Consider the following 25,750-nt stretch of genomic DNA (forward strand, 5'->3'; position numbering starts at 1 on the left):
AATGTAGGGATGACAATGGTGCGGGACGAGGACGGGTTTGCCATTCCCATCCCCGCCTCATTCTCATTTTTTCGGATTCGGGGATTCCCCGAACCCGAACCCGAACCCACGGGGATCAAATCTCCATTCCCGCCTCATTCTCAAATTTAATTTATATTATTATTATTATTATTATTTAATAATAATTATTAATGAGAATATTAATATTAATATTAATATCAATATTAATAATATTATTCTTAATAATATTTTCAAAAATTTTAATATTAATATCAACACTATTATTAATACTTTTTTTTAAAAAAATCATATTATTATTTATTATTAATAATAATAATATTCAGAGCAGGTTCGGAGATGTGGATATTATTCCCATACCTGCCCCGAACCTGCCTCATCCCCGAAAAATCGGGGATCCCCATCCCCATTTCGGATTTTTCCCTGCGGGGCCCCAAACCGACGGGGAAAATTGCCATCCTTACTTCAATGAGTCATTACCCTATTTTCATCAATCAAAATATTCTCTTATTCCAAAAATACCCTTGACCTAAAACTAAAATTTTCTCTCTTAATATCAAATATCAAAATATATATATTTATTTTTTCTTTCATATTACTTCTCTCTCCTTATATTTTCTCTCTCATAATATTTTTCTCTCTCACCATTTTATCACACACTTTCTCTCTTCTTAATCTCTCATATCACACTTTTTTTTTTTCTCATTACACTTTCTCTCTTCTCAATATCTTCCATCACACTCTCTTCCTTTTTTTTTCTCATCGTACTTTCTCTTTTCTTAATCTCTCTCATCACACTCTCTTTTCTCTTTTTTTTCTCATCACACTTTCGCTCTCATCACACTTTCTCTCTCCTCAATCTCTTTTGTCACACTCTTTTTTCCCTCAACACACTTTCTCTCTCATCATACTTTCTCCCTCATTATACTTTCTCTCTCCTCAATCTCTTCCATCACACTCATTGTTATCTTTTTTTTTTTTCTCATTACACTTTCTTTCTCATCATACTTTCTCTCTCACTATACTTTTCTCTCTCCTCACTCTCTCTCATCTCACTCTTTCTTCTCATTTTTTCTTATTATATTTTCTCTTTCTTCATTCTCTCCCATCATACTTTATCTCACATTATATTTTCTCTCTCATCTTCTCTCATTATGCTCTTTCCTATCACACACTCTTTTTTAATTTTCTCTCATCACACTTTCTCTCTCATCATACCTTCTCTCTCATCATATTTTTCTCTCATATTCACCTTTTTCTCACATATAATTTTTTCTCTTATTTTCCTTTAAGGGTAAAAAAGGAAATTCTGATTTATTCCGATAGAAAATATACAACTAACTAAACATTACTTTTAAGAGTGATATCCATATTCGTATCCATTCTCATTCCATAATACAATGATTTCCGTTTCGATTCCTATTCCTAGAAAAGAATCAAACGTCCCTAAATAACGAAAGCTTCATTAACTGCACATATAAGAAAAGTTGAGATAATCAACAGAGTATTTTGTATAGAAATCGACTCCAGACATATTAATAATAATATTCTTATATGAACTAATTACACTAACGGGGCAAAATTTTCTGTGCATATATATATAAGTAGAAAAGGAAGGTTTTGCATAATTCTTTGTTTTTTCTATTTATCTTAAATTATTTTTTAATAATTTGTCATGCGGTAACAGAATTTTATATACATATTTATACATATCATTATAAAATTTCTATGCAGAAAATAAAAAATATCCTTAATTATTTTTTAGTTTATGAATATCCTCAAATGAGAATAAAGTTTTAGTTTAAATATTTTGTTGATTGTGAATTAAATTAAGCTAAAAATAGTTTTTAATAGATGTGTAATAGTGAAATGATTATTATTGTGATTATACTAATTTGTATTCATCGTCTATAAAATATTGGGGCCAAGATTTTGTTCAGCAGTGGCACTTTTGTAATTTCGGGAGGTTGCCAGGGGATTTCCCAAATCTAAAACCAGACTAGGGTTTTTAGCCACTCCCCACCCCTTTTTAAGGCCTGCCTTCCTATTCACCCGCCGCTAGAGCTGCCATTGCTTGATCCTCTTTCCGCCGGCGATTCTCTTATCTGCAATGGTGTGTGTCATCCACGCTCCTTCCTTTTGACTTAATTAGAATGCCGGATACGTTGTCGTCTCTTATGGATTTCTTTTTCTTTTCCTCCATCGCAGGCTTCCGAGAAGAAGCTGTCCAATCCGATGAGGGAGATCAAGGTTCAGAAGCTCGTCCTCAATATCTCCGTTGGCGAGAGCGGCGATCGTCTGACCAGAGCTGCCAAGGTGCTGTTGCGGTTTGCATCAATTTTCTGATCCAAGAAGCCATTGGGCGGATCACTATTTCACTTTTCCCATTTCAGACCATTCAGATGCTTGCTTCTTTTCTTGACTATATTTTGATTTATTTTGATTTTGATTTTTTTTTTCCAGAAAGATATAAACTTTGTTTTTTTATAGCCAAATTTTGAATTTAATGGGCAATGACGTGAAACAAGCACACACCTGCAATTGATGCATAAGATCTCCAATTCACATATGATATGTGCACGCACTAGTACCAGGATCTGGTAACCTAGTCACCTGTATTTTGGCTTTTGTTTGCCATTTTGTTCATTTTCCATCCATGCACCACCTATTTCTGCTTCCTCTCCATCTCGTCAGACACCTTTCAACAGCTATCGATCTCAGAATGGTCTGTTTATGCTGCTTATTTGTCTTTTTGAGTTCCATATTTACGTGTGCGCTGTATACATTTGGCAATGTAAATGAAGATCTTTAAAACTACAGATTATTTGAGTTTTAATTTTATTTTCGTGCTTTTAATTGCTCATATAGGTTCTCGAGCAACTTAGTGGACAAATACCAGTTTTTTCTAAAGGTACCTGTGTTCTTCCATGAAACTGTTGAACTATTAAAATGAATTTCTATTCATCTGCTCATTTGGTGGTTTCTCATATTGTTTTACAGCAAGGTACACTGTCCGGTCCTTTGGAATCCGGCGCAATGAGAAGATTGCATGCTATGTCACAGTTAGAGGTGACAAGGCAATGCAACTTTTGGAAAGTGGTCTGAAAGTGAAGGAATATGAGTTGTTGAGAAGAAACTTCAGTGATACTGGGTGCTTTGGTTTTGGCATACAAGAGCACATTGATCTCGGAATTAAGTAAGTTATGTCTTTTGTTTTCCGTTTAAGGTCACTTTGAAATCACATAATACACAGTACGAAGTTATAATTGTTTTGCGCTATCTACAATTCTATCAATTATTATTATTATTATTATTATTTCAATAATGCTGCTCACATCTTTTATTAGTTTATCTGTGATGCTTGTACTGAGTTAGTGTCAACACCTCTAATGTTCTACCTCTCATTTCTTTAAATGATTGGGACAATGTAGATCCATTCAATTTGCTGTAGAAATTTGAGACAGCTTAGAAGGGAGAGGAAGAAAGCAGGATAAGAAAAAAAACCTAATTTTGAAGGTTCCATATTTTAAAAGAAAGTTTTTAAAATGTTTCTTTCATTAATGCTAATTTTGATCATGTGGAAAATAAATTTTCTGTTCAAATACATCTATATGTTGTCTTCGATGCCTTATATTTCATAATACCTAGGTGGTTTGACATCTTCTGCTTTATTCAATAACTCGATCCACTTATGATAATTATGTATTTTTTTTTTCATCACTTGGGATTATTATTGCTACAATTTTTTTTTTTTGTTAAAGTGAATTCATTAGATTTCTTTGGGTGTTAATTTTAGCTCATTTTGACTCTAATTTTGCTACAATTTTACAAACGTGCTGATTGTATTTTGTTGTGTAGTTAAAGAGTCATTTGCATTTGAAACATATGGTGAAAACAAATCCACAGAGATCACAGATTACCGATTGCCATGGTTCCCTGTTACATATTTACTCTCTCTGTTGGCGGAGTTGCATTCTTCTTCCTCACTTTATGCTTGTCAATAGTTATGTTATTAAAAACCTTATTATTTTTACAGGTACGACCCTTCCACAGGTATTTATGGCATGGACTTCTATGTCATCTTAGAGCGCCCTGGCTATCGCGTGAGCCGTCGCCGTCGCTGCAAATCAAGAGTTGGCATTCACCAACGTGTCACCAAGGAGGATGCTATGAAGTGGTTCCAAGTTAAGTATGAAGGAGTCATCCTCAACAAAGCCCAGGGAACTAGTTAATTAGGATTTGGCACAACTGAACCTAGCTACTAGTTCTAGAGCTGAATTAAGCTCATCTATCCACTTTTTCCCCAAAGGAGTTTTTTTTTGGTAAACCGCTCTTATTTGTGTTTGTGCCCCCAACCAAGATCTTTGCTTTTAGTATTTGTCACTCTATTTTGGTGCCTATTTTTGTCTGTGACAACATTATTGTTGCCCTTATCTTTGAAAACTCACCTACAAATACTTTCACATTCCAAACAATATTTTCTACCTGCTACTCTCCATTACGCGCTCTGTTTTCCATTTGTTATTTTGTATGTTCTTAAAAAATTAACTATAACAGGAAGCTAAATGTGTTGGTTGACTTCATTCCAAAGCTTTGCTTGGTTGGGACTTGGGACCAACACAAATTTGTAGGCATATCAATTCCATGAACACCGTGCAGAATACATCTGGATTTTTACTGGGTTTTTCTTGTATGAGAATAGGTTGGCAGCAAAACAACATCAATGCATCAATCTAATTAGGTCAAATTTAGCACGGTATGATACCTCTCTTATTTACAGCAACAACGAACAAGAGTTACAAATTTCTGCGGGCAAGGGTAGATTCTATAGTGGCAAAAGGTGATATCGCTCGCCCCTCTCCGTCGCACCATAGAATCTACCTCAAGATTCGAATTCACGCTAGATAACCCTGTGGGGCAAGGGTAGATTCTATGGTGATAAGCTTCTGGGTGAATTCCTGCCTTTCAGATTTATCCGGTGGCTGAAATAAGAACAAATTTTATATCCGGTGGGCAAAGTAAGGAGAGACTTAAATTCGGTTGTGAAGATCTGCTGCTTGGTGAGGCATGCAAGCTAGGAAATAGAAATTAAAGTAGAAAAATAGCGGGGAGGAACTTAAATACAGATGAAAAAAAGAAAAACTTTGATCAGCAAATAGGACCTGAACCTCCTTGGAGCCAAACATCCATGGCCACCTTCTGTTTCTGAGTTGAAATTTAATAAGAAGACTGCGTTGATCAAGTTATGATCACAATGATATTGCAGAGCATACTTCAGTTGCACCTACCGCGGCGCTGCGCGCCGTGTCTCGCATCGAAGCAAGTGCAGAGATCGAACGACGGCCCCTCCGTTCTCGAGATCACGTATCGAGAGGAAGGCGCGGCCCGACGTTGTATCATCGCGACGCCCGGAGCCAGATCAGTCATCGCTGCTAGAGGAGTCTCGAGGTGGGATCGAGCTTGCACGAGCTAGAGCAGAGCTGCTTATCCTTCGCCTCCACACCTGCGAGCGGCTTCTCGCCTCCCTTCGCAGTCGCTGTGGAGGACGAGCGAGACGCCGGCGACGTGGGCTGGGACAGCGTCTGAATTCGCGGAGGTGGTCGCGGCTGCTCCGGCGGAGGAGTACCGCTCCTCCGCCGTGGAAGTTGCTTTCGTCCTCGATTCAGATGGCCTCTATTTGGGGGACAGCAAATCCTTTGTAACATTGAATTGGTTGTATCAAATTTAATAATAACTATTTTTTGGTATCTGGCATCCCTATAGTTTGTGAATTTGCCACACGATTCCTATCCATATAAATACGTCGCAATTATGGTTGGATTCCGACTATAATCCAATCCTAATTAACTGTAACTTTTCTTGGGTTTATATTCTTATCCAGTTTATAATTTGAGTTTGAGTTGGGAGAGATGGTTAGAAGCCGCCTGTGATGGACAAGCAACCAAATTATTAGGTGCTTAAAAATTATAATCATTAAATTTAATATAACTGACAAGTAATTATGAATGTGGTATAATGGATTTGCTCCCCTTCATCGTAATTCTGGCTTTATAAAAAAATAATATATAAACACTGGTTAAAAATATTTTTTTAAAAGAATATTGATTTTTATAGTATGTCATTTAACTTTTTAATTAATTTTATATTTTGTAAAATTAATTTCAAATCAAATAAAGTATAATTATTTTAATATTTTTACCTCTAATTTCTGTCCGAGTGCATGAAACTTTATTTTATATTCATTGTTATGAATATTAGTGTATGCAATTAATAAAATATCTATCATCTACCTTAAAGATTTTCTAACTCCTATGATAAATATTGTGACCTTTTGTATATGTAACCTACATGTATTGAATGTGACTATTGACTTTTTATATTCTAATTTACAGTCGTTTTATTCTATAAATTGAACAAGCTCAATCCATTTGTAAGATAGATATGAATTGAGTATAGAATAAAATTTTTCCTCTTTCTCTTATTCTTTTACTATTCTCTTTTTTCCTTGTCTCAGCTCGACGACATGTGCTCGCCTTGAGCACTCGCTCTTGATTTATAAGAGCACTCACTCTTAATTTATAATACGTTATCAACACGAAACTCTCGAGGAAGCTAAGTTGTTTGAGGTAATCGACGATTTTAATAAGCTCATTTATTTTATTTTAATTTCATCACTTTTACATCTTATAATGATCATGTTAAACTTCACGAAACTAGATTTTATAGCTCTTGACATCACCGGAAAGAATTATCTTTCATGGATCCTTGATGCCGAAATACATCTTGCCGCTAATGGCCTTGGAGATGCCATTATAGAAGGAAATAAAACTACCGACCAAGATAAGGCCAAAGCGATGATCTTCCTTCGTCGTCACCTTCACGATGTTTTGAAAATTGAATATCTAACCGTGAAGGATTCATTTGTTCTTTGGAACAATTTGAAGGAGAGGTATGATCATTTAAAGACAATCATTCTTCTGAAAGCTCAATTTGATTAGTTGCATTTGTGCCTATAAGATTTTAAATCTGTAAGTGAGTATAATTTGACACTATTTCGAATTACTTCTCAATTGAAATTATGTGGTGAAACAATTATTGACGGAGATATGTTAGAGAAAATATTCTCCACATTTCATGCATCGAATGTGCTCCTGGAGTAGCAATACCGTGCAAAAGGTTTTGAGAAGTATTTGGCATTGATTTCATGTCTCTTATTGGCTGAACAAAACAATGAGCTTTTGATGAAAAATCATGAGGCTCGTCCGACCGGATCTGCTCCATTCCCTTAAGTGAATGTGGCAAGACAACATATAATTTTGGAAACCAAACTCGAGGTCGAGGACGTGGTCGTGGTCGTGGTCGTGGACGTGGACTAGGTCGCCAACTATATTTTCATGATGATCATCATTGTTATATATGTTGGAACCCCAAGGTTATTTTGATGTAATCAACCAAGTTAGGTTAGGTCATGTGGTGTTTTAACCTTGTGTCTAAGTGTGCAGGAGCTTAGGAACACAAGAAGTCGAGCAAAAGACGCAGCTAGCAAAAAGGACGGCATGGAAGAGAACCGACGGACTCAGTGCGTCCGAGGGACGAGGTGCTGCGGAAGAGTACGCGGGCGGACGAGAAGGAGGCACGCGACGTTTTTGAGAGACGAAAAGCCGGAGCGGAAGGTTGCTCAAGAAGGCCGAAATTGGATTCGGGTGAGCTTTATTTCGGTTGGACGAAATCACCCAAGAGAGCAGAGCTGGAGCGGAAGACCCAGTCCGAGGCAAGCAACACCAGAGCAGAGGGTCCGGATCGAAAAAAGTCAACTATGTTGACTTTAGTGGTCCAGACGCTTGGAACCTGACTTTTGATCGGATCACATTTGACCGTGATCTGTTGCGAAAGGAATAAAATTTTATCCCCTTCCAGGCGCCTGAAACCATCTAGGTGCCCCGACCAAGGCTATAAATACAGCCTTGGTCCAGAAACTTTTCAAATCAAGCAATCATTGTAACAACACTTGTGCGTTCTTCTTTTAGTTTATCTTCTCATTTTTGTACTTTCATTACTGTAAAAGGCTTCTCCGCTTGAAGGAGATACTTAGTGTGATCCATTCCTTCGATTAACAACCTCTCCGATTGTAACCAAGTCAAACCCGTGAGCCTCGTCTTTTTAGTTTATCTCTTTATTTAATTTACGCAAGTGTTCTTTTAAAAGTCCGAGAAGGGTATTTTCTCTTTTATTTTTTGCAGGGCTATTCAACCCTTCGATAGTCGGCCACCAACGGTCCCCAACAAGTGGTATCAGAGCCAAGACGCTTCAGGAGGACTAACCGCCGATCGAAGCAAAGACGATGGTCGTACATAAGCATATACCCGCCAAAGTTCGAAGGAGAGTTCGCTAGTTGGAAAAAGCGAATACAGGTATTTTTTAAAATTGATTTCGATTTACTTCTAATAATGGAATTCAGTTTTATAGCACCGGAAGGCAAGGAAAAATACAGTGGACGAAAAAGGAGCAAACCGACTACGTGGAAAACGACAAAGCAGAGTTCTATCTGCCGAGCGTCCTTCCGCCACAAGAAGTCAACCGGATCGGCAACTACGATTCAGCAAAGGAGCTTTGGGAGAAGTTCCTTGAGCTACATGAAGGGACATCCGAAGCTAAGCTCGTGAGACGAGACTTACTTCGCAACCAGCTGACCAACCTACGGCTTGAAGAAGACGAAACAATTGTGCATCTTCACTCGAGCATTAAGGAGCTCATCACTAGACTATCGAATCTCGGAGAAAAGGTAAGTAACCAAGATTCGCTAAGGTACGCGTCAAATGCATTCCCTACGAATACGAAATGTGCTTCACTAGTAGACACTTTTTATATCTCTAAAGACTTATAAACTATTAACTTAGAAGAATTATTTTCTACGTTTAAAGTGCATGAATCGAGATGTGCAGGTATTTAAGAGCTAAAGCATAACATCACCCTCAAGGTAACAAAAGACGAACATGAGTCAAAATCTTCTCTCGATGACGAGGAAATGGTAATGATGGTAATGCGCTTTAAAAAGTTGTTTAATCCAAGTGAAACTAACCATCCGTAGGGTAGAAAGAAAATGACAATCAGGTGCTACCACTGCAATGAAGAAGGGCACGTCAAAGACAACTGCCCCAAGCTAAGGAAAAAGGACAAGGACAAAGGAAAGAAGACTGTCAAAACAAAAAAGTTCAAGACACTAAAAGCGACGTGGGATGATACATCGTCTGAATCGGAAGTCGAGGCCTTCTCCGGACTTGTATTAATGGCAAGTCATCAAGACGAGCACTACGATTCAAGCTCATTCGAAATGAGCATCGAGAGCATTGATGAAGGGGGAGCTACGTCAGAAGAAAGCAGCAGTTCAGGGGGAGCCATGGATAACGAGATCGATAAGGTAAGTCAGGTACGGTCTTTTCCTCCCGATAAACTATTTAAATTTGTTAAACTATTAACTAAAGATTGCTGCAAATTAGAAAAAGAGATTAAAAATTTAAAATTAATTCTAGCTAAATCCTGCTAAGAGTTTGACAAAGTAAAATTAGAAAATGATAATTTACAAAAAGGAATAAATAACTTAAAAAATCTTGCATGCTCATCTAATACAAGTTATAGAAAATTTAACAGTCTAAATTGGTATTTTAGATATCACAAAGGATAAATTAGGAAAATCTCTGAGAAATACATTTCAAAGAAATTACTAGTTAACCCAATCGGAAGGAATCTTTACTGGGTTCCAAAGTCTTATCTTAATTTAAAATTTTAGGGCTTTCAGAGAGTTTATTAATTGTTTAATTTTTTATGAGACTTTGTCTAGAAGTGGTTGATGATCCAATAACCAAGAAGGCCTACTGTCTCGCCACAGTCTGAAAGCTAAAATATTGAAAGAAAATATTTAATTGACTAACTGATAAAGCATTAAATTGGGATTAGTTAATACTTTAAAAAGTTTTTTTTCAAATATTTTTCTTACTTGGAAATGTCTCAAAAATATTTTGCAAAATGTCTAACTTAGATTTTTTTTACTTAGAATATTTTTTTCTCAACTTGAATTTTTTAAAAAAAATTCTCAAAAATATTTTTTGCAAAAACTTAGCAAAATTTTATCAATTTTTTTTTTATTTAAATAGTTAGTCAAAAATATTTTTTCTACTTGAAATCTTTTACTTAGAATTTTTTACAAAATTTTTAGTATTATCAAAATTTTCAAAGTTTTAAAAATTTGATAGAGCTACCACTAGATTTTTCTTGGTACCCCTTTTTTATGTGATCAAAGGGGGAGAAGGAAAAGTTTAAGTATAGGGGGAGGTAGATTTATTTTTTTATTTTTGGACTTTATTGCATAATTTATTATTTTAATTTTATGTCTTTTTACCCTAGCTTAACTTGGATTGCTCATATAAAAAATGGGGAGATTGTTGGAACCCCAATGTTATTTTGATATGATCAACCAAGTTAGGTTAGGTCATGTGTGTTAGATTATATAATTTAGATTATATAATCTATTAGAATTATTTGTTATAGTCTTGAGGGCAATTTGATCTTTTACCTTTTCAGTTTAGGATTTAGATATAGTCTTTTACCTTTTCAGTTTATGATTTAGATTTTTTTCTTGTAAATAACTATATAAGGCCTTGTACTTTTTATTTCTCAATTTAATTTGGATTCAATAATATGGTTAAATTTTCCCTTCTCTTATTTTTTACATGGTATCAGAGCGATTTTCCTTCTTTGACCTAATTTTTTTTCCCGCCCCTGTTATTGCTTCATGTTGCCGCTGCCGTCTCCTATTGCTGCTATTGATTTCTGCGCCGACATCTTTTTTCTGTCCTACTGCTGTTGATTTCGGCGCCGACATCTATTTTCTATCGATTGCGCCGACGTCCTATGTTGCCGATTTCTACATTTGACATCCTTTTCTGTCTCAGATTCTTTGTATGATCACGAGTCATCCCGATATCAGTTTTTGCTGATCATACAAATGAATGTTCTTACAGTTTGGTTATTCTGAGAATTATTTGCTCTGTCATCATGTCTGGTTGTGCAGATGCTTCATGGAAATTTTATTCATATTTGTTTGAGCAGTTTCAATAGTTCCTTGCTTCACAGCACTCTGCCAAATCAACTTCCTCTCATATAGGTTTGTCGTCGTCTGGTATTTCAGGTATATCTTCATCCTTATGGATTTTGGATTCTGGTGCCTCCCATCATATGTCATCCAATTTGTCATCTTTTGTTTCTTTTTTCTCCGAGTTCATCTATATCTATTGTGACTGCTGATGATACTCCTATGTCATTAGTAGGTGTTGATTCAATTGTTACACCTTCTTTATCTCTTACTAATGTTCATTATATTTCGAGTCTTACTTTAAATCTTGTTTCTGTTAGTCAATTATGTGAGTCTGGATACCTAGTCTCTTTTTCTTCATCCAATTGTTATGTTCAGGACCCGCAATCTCAGAGGCTAATTGGGACAGGCCATATGCAAGGAGAACTCTATATTTTCGATCAACTCAAATTACCAGAAGTTGTAGCTTCGAGTGTGGATTTATCGTCTTTTTATCTAAATCATTCATCTTCTGATTTTTATTTATGGCACTCTCGCTTAGGTCATGTTTTAGCGCCTCATTTGTAGTTTTTAGCCTTTACGGGAGCATTAGGACCTTTAAAAATTTTTGATATTTCTGATTGTAGTGGTTGTAAATTGGTCAAATTTTCTGCCTTACCATTTTCTAAAAGTCTTTCTTTTTCTTCTGCTCCATTTGATCTTATCCATTCTGATGTGCGGGGACCCTCTCATATTCCGACAAAAGGGGGGTCAAGGTATTATGTTTCATTTATTGATGATTGCACTCGTTACTCTTGGGTCTATCTTATGAAACACAGGTCTGATTATCTTACAATTTTCAACAACTTTAGAGCTCTTGTGAAAACTCAACATTCTAGTGTCATAAAGTGTTTTCGTTGTGATTTGGGGGGTGAATACACTTCGAATCAATTTTCACATTTACTTGCTTCTGATGGTACTATTCATCAAACCTCGTGTACAGATACTCCTGAACAAAATGGCGTGGCTGAACGAAAACATATACATCTTGTTGAAACAATCCGTTCATTTTTATTATCTGCTAGTGTTCCTAGTGCATTTTGGGGGGAAGCAATCCTTATTGCTGCTCATTTCATTAATAGAATTCCAACATCACACAATTCAGGTTTGTCACCTTTTGAAAAATTGTATGGGTATGCTCCTGTCTATTCTTCTTTGCGTGTTTTTGGTTGTACTTGCTTTGTCCTTCGTCCACATGCAGAGCGTAATAAGTTAGCCTCTCGATCTGCTCTTTGTGTCTTTCTAGGTTACGGTGTTAGTCAAAAAGGATATCGTTGCTTTAATCCCGTTAGTCAAAAATTGTATGTCTCTCGTCATGTTGTGTTTCTTGAGCATATTCCATTCTTTTCTATTCCGGCTAGTTCGCATAATATGACAAAGTCAGATCTGCTTTGCATTGATCCTTTCAATACTGATACTGAGGAAAATTCACCCACAAATCCTACTAGTAGTTCAACTGAATCTGGTACTTTGGTTCCCGAGATATCCGCTCCACATGTTCCTCTTTCTGCCACTACCCAATTATCTCCTGAGGTTGCGGATGATCCTTCTGTCCACCGTCGTCAATCCACTCGTGTTCGTAAGTCTACTAAACTACCGAATTTTGCTTACTCTTGTTATTCCCATTCTTTTGCTTCATTTGTTGCATCTATTCATTGTCTTTCTGAGCCTGAGTCCTATAGAGAAGCTATTTGTAATCCACTTTGGCAGAGTGCTATGGCTGAGGAACTAACTGCTTTGCATCAGAGTCATACATGGGATATGGTTCCATTGCCACCAGGAAAACATACTATTGGTTCTCGTTGGGTATATAAGATCAAAACTAAATCTAATGGATCTATCGAACGATACAAAGCTCGTCTTGTTGCTAAAGGATATTCTCAGGAGTATGGCATGGATTATGAAGAAACATTTGCTCCTGTTGCAAAAATGACAACTGTTCGTACTCTAATTGTTGTTGCTTCTGTTTGTCGATAGAGAATATCTCAGATGGATATCAAGAATGCATTTCTAAATGGTGATCTTCATGAAGAAGTTTATATGACACCTCCTCCTGGTATTTCACATAAACCTGGTGAAGTTTGCAGGCTTCGTAAAGCGCTTTATAGTATCAAACAAGCACCTCATGCTTGGTTTGAAAAGTTCTCTACAGTGATTACTTCGTTTGGTTTTCATCCTAGTAATCATGATTCAGCATTGTTTATCAGATGTACGAGTGCAGGTCGTATTCTTTTATCATTATATGTTGATGACATGATTATTACTGGTGATGATTCTGATGGAATTGCTTCCTTGAAGTCTGAGTTGACTCATTATTTTGCTATGAAAGACTTGAGTATACTACGCTACTTTCTGTGCATTGAGGTTGCTTATTCCCCGAAAGGTTATCTTTTATCTCAGTCAAAGTATATATCTGACCTGTTTGAGCGTGCTCGCCTTACTGATAATAGAGTTGTTGATACTCCTATTGAGACTAATGTTCGATATTCTCCATCTGATGGCTCACCTTTGTCGGATCCTAGTTTGTACAGAACTATTGTTGGAAGCTTAGTTTATCTCACCGTGACTCGTCCAGATATTGCGTATGTTGTTCATGTGGTTAGTCAATTTGTTGCTGCACCAACTACAGTTCTTTAGGCTGCTGTTCTTCGTATTCTCAGATATCTTCGGGGCACTCAATTTCAAAGACTTTTATTTCCTTCTACGTCATCTCTTGAGCTGCGTGCATACTCTGATGCGGATTGGGCTGGTGATCCTACGGATCGCAAATCTACCACTGACTTTTGTGTTTTTCTTGGTGATTCCCTCATTTCTTGGAAGAGTAAAAAGCAAGATGTTATTTCTAGATCTTCCACAGAAGCTGAGTATCGTGCCATGGCGTCATCTACTTGTGAGATAGTTTGGTTGCGTTCGTTGCTTGCGGATATGAGTATCTCTCTTCATCAACCTACTCCGTTATATTGTGATAATTAGAGTGCTATTCAAATTACACGCAATTCAGTTTTTCATGAGCGAACGAAACATATTGAAATTGATTGTCACATTACTCATCACCATCTTCAGATTGACACCATCACATTGCCTTTTGTTCCTTCAAAGCTGCAGATTGCTGATATGTTTACCAAGGCTCATTTTGTTTCGCGCTTCCGATTTTTATCTGACAAACTCTCATTGCTTCTGGCTGTAGCGTCATGCGTTTGAGGGAGGATGTTAGATTATATAATTTAGATTATATAATCTATTAGAATTATTTGTTATAGCCTTGAGGGCAATTTGGTCTTTTACCTTTTCAGTTTAGGATTTAGATATAGTCTTTTACCTTTTCAGTTTATGGTTTAGATTTTTTCTTGTAATTAACTATATAAGGCCTTGTACTATTTATTTCTCAATTTAATTTGGATTCAATAATATGATTAGTTTTTCCCTTCTCTTATTTTTTACAATGTGGTGTTTTAACCTTGTGTCTTAGTGTGCATGATCTTAGGAACACAAGAAGTCGAGCAAAAGGTGCAGCTAGCGAGAAGGACAGCACGGGAGAGAACCGACGGGCTCGGTACGTCCGAGTGACGAGGTGTTGTGGAAGAGTACGAGGGCAGACGAGAAGGAAGCGCACGACGTTTCCGAGGGACGAGAAGCCGGAGCGGAAGATTGCTCAAGAAGGCCGAAATTAGGTTCGGATGAGCCTTATTTCAGTTGGACGAAATCACCCAAGCGAGCAAAGCTGGAGCGAAAGACCTGGACCGAGGCGAGCAGCACCGGAGTAGAGGGCCCGGATAAAAAAAGTCAACTATGTTGACTTTAGTGGTCCGGGCGGCCAGAGCGATTCCGGGCACCTGGAATATAACTTTTGATTGGATCACGTTTGATCGCGATCTGTTGCGAAAGAAATAAAATTTTATCCCCTTCCAGGCGCCTGGAACCCTCTAGGCGCTCCGACCAAGACTATAAATACAGTCTTGGTCCAGAAGCTTTTCAAATCAAGCAATCATTGTAACAACACTTGTGCGTTCTTCTTTTAGTTTAGCTTCTCATTATGTACTTTCATTGCTGTAAGAGGCTTCTCCGCCTGAAAGAGATATTTAGTGCAATTCATTCCTTGGATTAACAACCTCCCCGGTTGTGACCAAGTCAAACCCGTGAGCCTCACCTTTTTAATTTCTCTTTTTATTTAATTTGCACAAGTGTTCTTTTAAAAGTCCGAGAAGGATATTTTCTCTTTTATTTTTTGCAGGGATATTCAACCCTCCGATAGTCGGCCACCAATGATTCCTAACAATATGGATAAGAGAGGAAGTACTAGAGAGGTACAAGAAGTCAAGAAAGACCAAGGAAACAAAATCGTCGAGAATAAATGCTATCGTTGTGGCAGGAAAAATCATTGGTCGCGTATTTGTCATGCACCGAAACATCTTGCTCATCTCTACCAAGAATCAATGAAGAATAAAGGAAAGTATGTGGTAGAGACAAATTTTGTAACCAATGATATTAATATCAATTATGTTCTAGACGACCTTTCTCAGTTTGATGTGGCTGATTTTCTGATTCAGCCCGAGAATACTATTAATCACATTATCGAATAAAGTTTTTTTCATCTATTATGTTTCTTAATTTTCTTATTTTATCTTTTGTGAAGAAAATGGGAAATCCTCCAATGGAATTCTCGATCAATGAGGACAATGCATGTCTCGCAGACAGTGCATCGACACACACTATCCTTCGAAATAAAACTTTCTTTACCTCATTGGTAGTGAAAAATATAAGTGTGAGCACTATATTGGGAAGTGCAAGAATTATTGAAGGTTTTGGAAGAGCTAATATTCTTCTATCCAATGGAACAAATCTTCATATCAATGAAGCATTATATATATTCTCCTAAGTCTCTAAGAAATTTGTTAAGCTTTAAAAATATTCGCCGAAATGGATATCATATCGAGACTATGGATGAGAATGAAAAAGAATACTTGTGTATAACGAGTAATATCTCGGATAAGAAATGCTTATTAGAAAAGCTACCCGCAGTTTCATTTGGATTATATTGTACTAAAATAAATGCCATTGAAATACATTTACTACAAACCAAAAGTTTATTAAACGAAATAATTTTATTACATGGCATGATCGATTGGGGCATTCAGGGTCAATAATGATATGAAGAATTATTAAAAATTCAATTGGGCACTCGTTAGGGAACAAGAAAATTTTATTACCCAATAAATTCTCATATGTTGCTTGCTCTCGAGAGAAGTTGATTATATGGTTATCATCAATTAAAGTTAGGGTTGAACCCTTAACATTTTTAGAACAAATACAAGGTGATATTTGTGGGCCTATAAATCCATCATGTGGACCATTCAGATACTTCATGGTCTTAATCGACGCATCAACGAGATGATTGCATATATGTTTATTATCAACTCGTAATCAATCTTTGGCTAGATTGCTTGCACAAATAATTCGATTACGAGCTCATTTCCCGGATTATCCAATCAAGATTGTTCGTCTCGATAATGCTGGAGAATTTATTTCCCAAGCTTTTAATGATTATTGCATGTCGATTGAGATAAGTGTTGAACATCCTGTAGCACATGTTCACATACAAAATGACCTTGCAGAATTATTGATAAAACGTCTTCAATTAATTGCAAGACCTTTACTAATGAAGATGAAACTCCCAATTTCTACTTGGGGACATGCTATTTTGCACGCAGCAAAATTAATTCTCATCCGACCTACCAATTATAATGAGTTATCATCTTTACAATTGGTTTATGGTTAGGAACCAAATATTTCCCATCTAAGAATTTTTAAATGTGCGGTATACGTACCTATTGCTCCACCGCAACGCAGTAAGATGTGTCCTTAAAGGAGGTTGAGAATTTATATTGGATATGAATCTCCATCAATTGTTAAATATTTAGAGCCATTAACTGGAGATTCATTTACAGTTCGTTACGCCGATTGTCATTTGGATGAAATGACATTCCCAACAATTAAAGGGGAATTTATTTTTATGAACATTTGCACATCATTCCCTAAGGCATCTTGGAATTGACACATATTTTATTAGCTTCATAGACTACTATTCCAGATTTGACTATCTTTACCTTATTCATGAGAAGTCGTAATCTTTTGACATGCTCAAAATTTTAAAGCCGAAGTTGAACTTCACTAAGGTAAGAAAACTAAAGTCGTCCGATCCGACCATGGAGGTGAATATTATAGTTGATATGATAGATCAGGTGAACAACATCCAGGACCTTTTGTGAATTACCTTATTGAGTGTGAGATTGTGCCTTAGTATATCATGCCTATTACTCCTATTCAAAATGGTGTAGCTGAATGTTGCAATCGTACCCTAAAAGACATAGTAAGAAGTATGATAGCTTTAACTTCTCTATCAAAGTCTTTGTAGAGTGAAGTACTCAAGATTATGTTAGAGTGTATACTAAAAGCCTAGCTTTTTGTAAATATTTATTTTGAAATAAAGAATCACATTGGTCAAATGTCTACATTTATATGCTAAGTGTAATTGTTCAATTAATTTATATTGTAGATAACATGGTGTGTGGTGTCACACACAGAAGATTATGCTATCAGTTCCTTATAAATTATAAACAGTAGCTCACGACCAAGATGGATAGGAACAAATCATTGGAATAGTCGTAGTGTAATTTGGTATTAGTTTATCTTGATTATAAAATTATACTAGTACACTCTGAGTGTATTGAACAGGACCATTTGAGGTAGTTTCTTTTTTATACTGACTATATAAAAGAACAAACCTCTATTATTATGGAAGTGTTACTCTTAATCATGATATAATAACAGACACATATACTTAATACTTATTTCTTTAATTTATCAAAGGGTGTGATTTAGCTCGTTAAATCAATAGGCCCGATAAGTTGAGAAATGATATTATTTATATGGTGTGTTGTTGATTATAGAATGAAACTGTGTCCTAGTAATCTAGGTTGATGATGTCCTCTTGAGAAGCTCATAAGGATTGTCATGTAAACCCTGCAGGTGAACTTAGTCCGACATGACGATAAGGTTGAGTGGTACTACTTTTGGAGCTAGATATTAATTAAGTGAGTGTCAGTAACTCATTTAATTAGTGAGCATTCGATATCTTAAACACAGGGAGATTAACACACTCATGATAAGAAGGAGCCCAAAATATAATTTGAGATTGGTGCGGTAGTTCAATAATAGCTCTTTAGTGGTATGAGTTATTATTGATGAACTTGAGTTGGGTGTTCGGGGCGAACACGGAAAGGGAGACCATAATCAATTCCTCCTCTCGGTCCCTATTGTAGTCTTTTATATATAGCCTTATATCCACCCAAAGCCTAGCCTCTTAGCCCATGCTAGGGGCCGACCCCTTTCCTTGCTTGGAGCCCAAGCAAGGGGCCGACTAAGCCAAGCTTGGAGCTAAGGCTAGGGCCGGCCAAGCCTTGCTTGGTGCCCAAGCAAGGGGCCGACCAAGTATGAAAAGGGAAGAGAGTTTTATTAAAAATAAAATTTTGATAAAATCTTTCCTTTTATGTTTTTATCCACATGGTTTTAAAAGAGAATTTTAAATTTTAAAATATTTCCTTTTATAGATTTTCTACAATGGATTAAAAGAGAGATTAGATATCTTTCCTTATTTGTAATTATCTATAATGTGAAAGAAAGATTTTAATTTTTTGACAAAAATTTCTTTTTTTGTAACCATGATATAAAAGGAGTTTTGTTTTTAAATCTTATCTTTTATAGATATCCATAAAAGGATTTAAAAGAGAGAGATTTTAATTTATAAAACATTCCTTTTATAGTCAACTACAAAAGAGATTTATAAAAGAGAGATTTTAATTTTTGTTTAAAATCTTTCCTTGTATGATTAAACAAGGTGTGACCGGCCATAGAGAGGAATAAAAGGAAGTTTTATTTTTGTTATAAAACTTTTCTCTTTTGGATTTACCAAGGAATATAAAAGAGGGGGAGAGGGTGCCTGCATGAGATACACAACTTATCCTATTGTTCCTCTCCTCCATCCTTGGTGGTCGGCCCTACCTCTTCTCTTTCTCTTCTTCATTGTGGCCGGCGGCATCATCTCTTGTGGAGCTCTTGCTGGCCGGTAGCTTGGAGGTGAAGAAGTAGAGAAAGGAGACATTGTTTTCTAGCATCCCTTGGAGCATTGTGGTGATGGCCGAAACTTGGAAGCAAGGAAGGCTTTGGTGGTTTTCTTCTTGGTAGATCATCGCCCACACGACGTCCAAGAAAAGAAGAGGAATACAATAGAAAATCAAGAGGTTGTTGCTTACAAAGAAAGGTATAACTAGTAGTTTTATTCCGTATCATACTAGTTTTGTTTGTATGAATTTTGAAATACCAAACACAAGAGGCTGACGATTCTAGGTTTCGAATTTATGATTCGAGTTTGTGTTTCTTTTTTTTTGTTTCGATCTTGTGATTCGATTGTTCTTAATGGTTAAACCTAGGGTTACCGTAAGGAGATTAAATATTGAATTTTGTTGAAAGGCTTTGTCTAGAAAGTGGTGGATGATCCCATACCCAAAAAGGCCTAGTGCCTCGTCATGTTTAACCTGAAAGCCGATCTCTGAAATAAATATTTAATCGAATTTGTAACATGGGTGAATTTGGATTAATAATGTTAAACATTATTTGCGATCCAAGTCTAAACCTCTAAGAACAGATAAGTTGAATTTGGAATCAATAATTTTAAGTTCTGTTTGTGATTCCAAATTTAATTTCTAAAGAACACAATAGGTTGTTAGAAATGGTTCAGGACTTGTATAAAATTTTTGTACAGGGGAACCAGTATGATATTTCGAGTAGCAATCAACAGATTATAGTTTACCTACTCAATAGAATACTTAGTAAGACAGTAACTAAAACCTCATTTGAGATGTGGACGGGTAGAAAGCCTAGTATTAGACATTTACACGTCTAGGGTGTTGGGATCGAAATGTAGCTAGAGGGGGGGGGGGGTGAATAGCTCGTCGCGTGCTCGTGGTCGGCGTTGCTTGTTTCTTCAAAGATGTGCAGCGGAAATATACAAGAAACAAACTCACACAACGCTAACAAGGATGGTTTACTTGGTATCCACCTCACAAGAGGTGACTAGTCCAAGGATCCACACCTACTCACGCACCCTCCACTATGAATAACACTCCTTTATGGTAACTACCAAAGGCGGAGAAGTCCTACAACACTCTCAATATAAGAAGAAGAAAGGGAAATACAAGATACGCAAAAGCTTACAAGATGTACAATAAAAACCCTAACCCTAACTTCTTGTTGTAGCCTTTGATCCGCCTCTTGACTTGGAAAAGCCTCCAAGAACCTTCAAGAATTGGTGATATGGAGCTTGGAGAGAGCTGTGGAGTTGCTGGAGAGTATCGGGAGTGAACAGTGTAAGCAATGTCGAAGGAAACGAGCGCCTGCGGCTTAAATCGACGATAACGGTCGAATCCCGATCGATTGGATTGCTCCCAATCGATCGAGGAGGCTTTGGATTGATCCACGGATTGATCCAGAGTGCCTCTGTGCTCTAGGAATTTGCCTGGATCGATCAACTGATCGATCCAGGGCTTATCGCGACAAAACGCACCTTCCCGATCGATCCACTGATCGATTGGGACCTCTGGATCAATCAGATGATCGATCCAAAGGCGTTCTGTGAGCTCGCAACTTCCTCCCAATCGATCCACTGATCGATTGGGACAAAGGCTTCTCGCGGGGACACCCCAATCGATCGACCGATCGATTGGGCTCCAGCTAATCGATCGGCTGATCGATCCAGCTGCTGGTTTTTGCCCAAAACCAAGTCCCAAAGCCCCCAAACCAACATCCGGTCAATTCATGACCTGTTGGTTCATCATGCCTAGCATCCGGTCACCCTTGACCTGCTAGGACTCCCTCACCAAGTGTCCGGTCAATCCCTTTGACCCACTTGGACTTTTCCTCATCATGCCAAGTATCCGGTCACTCCCTTGACCTACTTGGACTTTTCTTCCTCGTGCCAAGTATCTGGTCAATCCCTTTGACCTACTTGGACTTTCACCAGATGTCTGGTCAACCTTGACCCATCTGGATTTCCAAGTGTCAAGCATCCAATTAATCCTTTGACCTACTTGGACTTCCCAACACCAGATGTCCGATCAGCCTTGATCCATCTGGATTTTCCCAGTGCCTGGCTTCACTCACCAGGATTTCCATTCTGCCTAGCTTCACTCACTAGGACTTCTCTTCTGTCTGGCTTCACTCACCAGGACTTTCACCTGGCTTCACTCACCAGGATTTTCACCTAGCTTCACTCACTAGGACTTTCACCTGACTTCACTCACCAGGACTTTCATTCTACCTGGCTTCACTCACCAGGACTTTCAAACTACCTAGCTTCACTCACTAGGTCTTTCACCTGGCTTCACTCACCAGGATTTCCTTACTGCCTAACATCCCAGTTAGACTTCCCAGTCAAGTATCCGGTCAACCTTGACCTACTTGACTCTTCTTCAACCAACCTGATCAGACCCTGATCAGAGGGGAATTGCACCAAACAATCTCCCCAAATGAACAACTGCATTGTCAAACATTGAAACCCAAACCAAGACTCAAGCTTGGTCAACCAGGTCAACCTTGACCTGAGGGATATTACACCAACATGGGGTTGTCCAGCTGAAGCTAGGCATTACAGGCCTAATGAAAAGAAACTGGATTCAAGAACAATTAGCTGTAATTTTATAGGTTACTCTGAGAAGTCAAGAGAGTATAAATTTTATGATACCTCTAATAGATCCTTCTTCGAAATGAGAAACGTTAAATTCATTGAGGACAGTGGGAGTGATAAGGTCAAGAAAGTATCTTTTGAGGAATGCATTGGTGATCCTCCTGTGGTCACTACTAGTACGATTAGTAACGGTGTGGTTATCATATCATATTATGGGTATCATACATCCAGTGAGTATAGTGAAGCAATATATTCCCATGACATCTCCAATGCAATTGGAGGAGTCTACCATTGAAATTGAGATATTGCCTCATATTGATGAGCAAATTCCTCAACCACATCAAAAATAAGTACCTTTAAGGTGATCCACAAGGGAAAGGAGAGCCACTAATTCTTGTGATTATATTTATCTCCAAGAATATGATTTTAACATAGGGTTAGAAAGTGATCTTACATCTTTCCAAGAAGTCAAACAATGTTCTAACCTTGAAAGGTGGATTAACGACATACAAGAAGAGTTGAAGTTTATAACAGACAATGACATTTAGGAACTAATTGAATTGCTTGAATGTAAGAAGCCCGTTGGTTATAAATGGATATTTAAAAATAAGCGGGATTCAAGGGACAATGTCAAAAAGTATAAGATTCATCTTATTGTCAAGGGATTAATTCAAAAAGAAGATATTGATTACAAGGAGACTTTCTTAACTATGTCGATAAAAGACTCCCTTAGAGTAATTATGGTACTAGTAGCTCATTATAATTTGAAGCTACATCAAATGGATATAGAGACTGCATTCTTTAATAGAGACATAAAGGAATCTATATATATAGTGTAACCAGAGAACTTTGAGTCTAAGAACTCAAAACACCTAATATATAGATTAAAGAAGTCTATTTATGGTTTGAAACAGACATCCCGTCAAAAGTACTAAAAATTTGATCAAGTGGTTAATTACCTCATTTGGATTTAAAGAGAACCCTGTTGATCAGTGCATATGATCCTGTCCGAACCAGGGGTCAACGAACGCTGGGGATGTGGCGCTCCCTGCTGGATCCTCGAGTGCTCCGGCCAACCTGCAACAAAACCGAGCCGGGGGGGGGGGGGTGTCCCGGTGACGGCCCTCCGACGATCAAGTCAGGCAAGGGAATAGATGAAGAAAGTGGCTGCAGGATGAAGACTCTCGTACCTTCGGTTGAAGAAGTGGAGGCCTTATATAGACCTCTCGAAGGAGCCTGGGCACGTCAATCAAAGCAATCACCTGCTTTCGACTATGCCCAGGTATGGGTCTGTCAGAAGGGCATCCATAAGGCCATACCGCTACTGTATCAACCTCTCCATGATGTGAATGCAAGACCCTCTATCGTGAAATCTTGTGTACGGCATAATCATCAGACATGCCTTTGCTGACATCCCATATCCCGAGCTGAACGAATAGGCCGCTTGGCTAACCTTTGTATCCTCGCCCTTATCCTGGCCGAACGGACCACCCGCTCGGCCCTTCGGTTCCAGCCGGGCAGACACCCGCTCGGCCATTCAGTCCTCCCGCCTTGGCGTCGGAAACCCAAGCCTATGGCTGGGTTATCTCTGGCTCCGCTCGGACCTGCTCAACTGCTTGACGCGGCCATTACCCACTTAGTCAGCCCTCCATCCGTCCTCAGGCTGGGACCCTTCAGGAAGTGGGTCCCCCATTCTTACCGCCGGATCAGCATATATGTCAAGTTTAGCGGGAGTAAGTTTATTATACTTATTTTGTACATGGACGATATATTACTTGCGAGCAATAATAAGGGTCTGCTACATGAAACCAAGTCATTTCTGTCTAGTACTTTTGAAATAAAAGATCTTAGTAAAGCATCCTTTGTTTTAAGCATACAGATCTGTCGTGATCGTTCAAGAGAGATTCTTGGACTTTCACAACATGCCTATATTAAAAAGGTACTTATGAGGTAAGACATGTAGAATTGTACACCTAGTGACACCTTGTGTCAAGAGGTGATAAGTTCAATTTACAATAGTGTCCACGACTTGAACTTGAAATAAAAGAGATGGATCAATTCTTATATGCATCAGTAGTGGGAAGTCTTATCTATGCACAAGTTTATACTCGACTAAATATAACGTTTATAGTGGGGATGTTAGACAAATATGTTAATAGCCCAGGACTACCATACTGGAAAATAGTTAAGAAAGTGATGCAGTATTTACAAAGAACTAAAGGATATATACTCACGCATCAGAGATCAGATCACCTGGAGGTGATTAGATATTCAGACTCTGATTTTACTGGATACTTGGATAGTAAGAGGTCCACTTCAGACTATATTTTCACGCTTACTGGAGGGGCTATATCTTAGAAGAGTATCAAGCAGACGCTAGTAGCCACTTCTACTATGGAAGTAGAGTTGGTAGCATGCTATGAAGTATCCAATCACAGGATTTTGCTGCAGAACTTTATCACAACATTGTAGATCAACCACAGTTCGTCGAAGTATAAACACATCGGCATCAAGTTTCTAGCGGTTAAAGAAAGAGTTCAGAGTTGTTAGGTCATGATATAGCACATCAACTAAGATTCCACTCACCAAAAGCTTGGCACCTAAGGTGTTTCATGCACATATTGTGGATATAAGAGTCCTTTTTATAGAAGAAGAACTCATCTAGTGGAGTTTATATTTATTTTATTGATCTATGTTGATTAATAAAAACAAATATTTATTTTGATTATTGTACATACTTAAAGTTTAAAATATTCATGGGTATTTTATTTATTTAACACTCTGACTAAAATATGTCATGATTTACTGTTGATGTTTAGCATTTGGTATTTATAAATATGATATATAAATTTCTTTTAGAATCATAAAGTTGATCATGATTTGCTATTGTAATTTAACATAAAGTATTTTATAAATATGATCTGAACTATTTTTATGTCATCTTATGACCAGTTGAAAATTGATATGTCACATATCATATAATTTCTACTCTTTACATCCACATCTTGATCTATGTCACTAATGCCATTGGTATTACAATTACTGTTGGGGTTTGTTACGATCATATACAGTAGTGATGACCTCTTTAATCTTATACCGATGAAGTTAATGGAACAGATTATTTACAGTGGTATTTTATACCCATAAAGTATGATATCAACTAAAATTACATTCGCATGTTTTCTATAATCACATATAGTCCAAGTGGAAGATTGTTGGATTTAATATCCCTTAAGGCGAGCTCACATGTGATTTAAGAGACTTGCAATATCAAAATTTGTTAAGTAATCTAACTTAAGGTTAGTGAGTTTCGAGTTATTGGATGTGAGTTCAATGTGTAGAATATTTTAGCCCAATCTATTATTATCTATAGACTGATAACAGATTGGATTCCTTTATAAAGGGGAGGCTCCTAAGGGTTTAGGATAATCTTGACAGAATTTTTCGTTCCCCATTAACCTAGAGCTTTTCGACGTCGTCATCGCCTAAGTCCCTTGGAAGACCTTCCTTTCCGCTACATCTTCTTCCATAGGGATCAAGCCAACAATGCTAAAAATAAGGATATGACTCTTTAAACAAGTTTCTTATCTATTATGCTTTCTTATGTGATATCATGTTTACAACATAAGTAGATCATAATCTTACATTTTCTCGATTCTAGTTCATATTCCATTCCTAGAATTCATTTAGGAGAAAACTCAAATTCTATCACTGATCTAAAGATGGTCTAAAATCTTTTTGGATTCTCTATATGTTTGGATAATTAGATTACCAAGATTAAAAATTAAAATGTAAAATGATACTTGAAATGTTTACAATTGAATTCTCTCATTAAATTATAGCAATCTCAGACACCACTCACATTC

At 37.3% G+C, this 25,750-nt stretch overlaps 1 protein-coding gene across 1 annotated transcript; it reads left to right on the forward strand.

Annotated features, from left to right (window-relative positions):
- The first annotated feature begins 1,984 nt into the window (after positions 1-1,984).
- Positions 1,985-4,519, forward strand: LOC122008169 (60S ribosomal protein L11-like). Its single transcript, XM_042563787.1, has 5 exons — positions 1,985-2,131; positions 2,227-2,334; positions 2,887-2,929; positions 3,019-3,214; positions 4,055-4,519. Exons 1-5 carry the CDS (start codon positions 2,129-2,131, stop codon positions 4,248-4,250), a joined length of 546 nt encoding a protein of 181 aa, XP_042419721.1. The 5' UTR covers positions 1,985-2,128; the 3' UTR covers positions 4,251-4,519.
- The last annotated feature ends 21,231 nt before the right edge of the window (positions 4,520-25,750 follow it).

Source organism: Zingiber officinale, chromosome 8A (genome assembly GCF_018446385.1).
Source record: "Zingiber officinale cultivar Zhangliang chromosome 8A, Zo_v1.1, whole genome shotgun sequence".
In the NCBI taxonomy this organism is placed as follows: domain Eukaryota; kingdom Viridiplantae; phylum Streptophyta; class Magnoliopsida; order Zingiberales; family Zingiberaceae; genus Zingiber; species Zingiber officinale.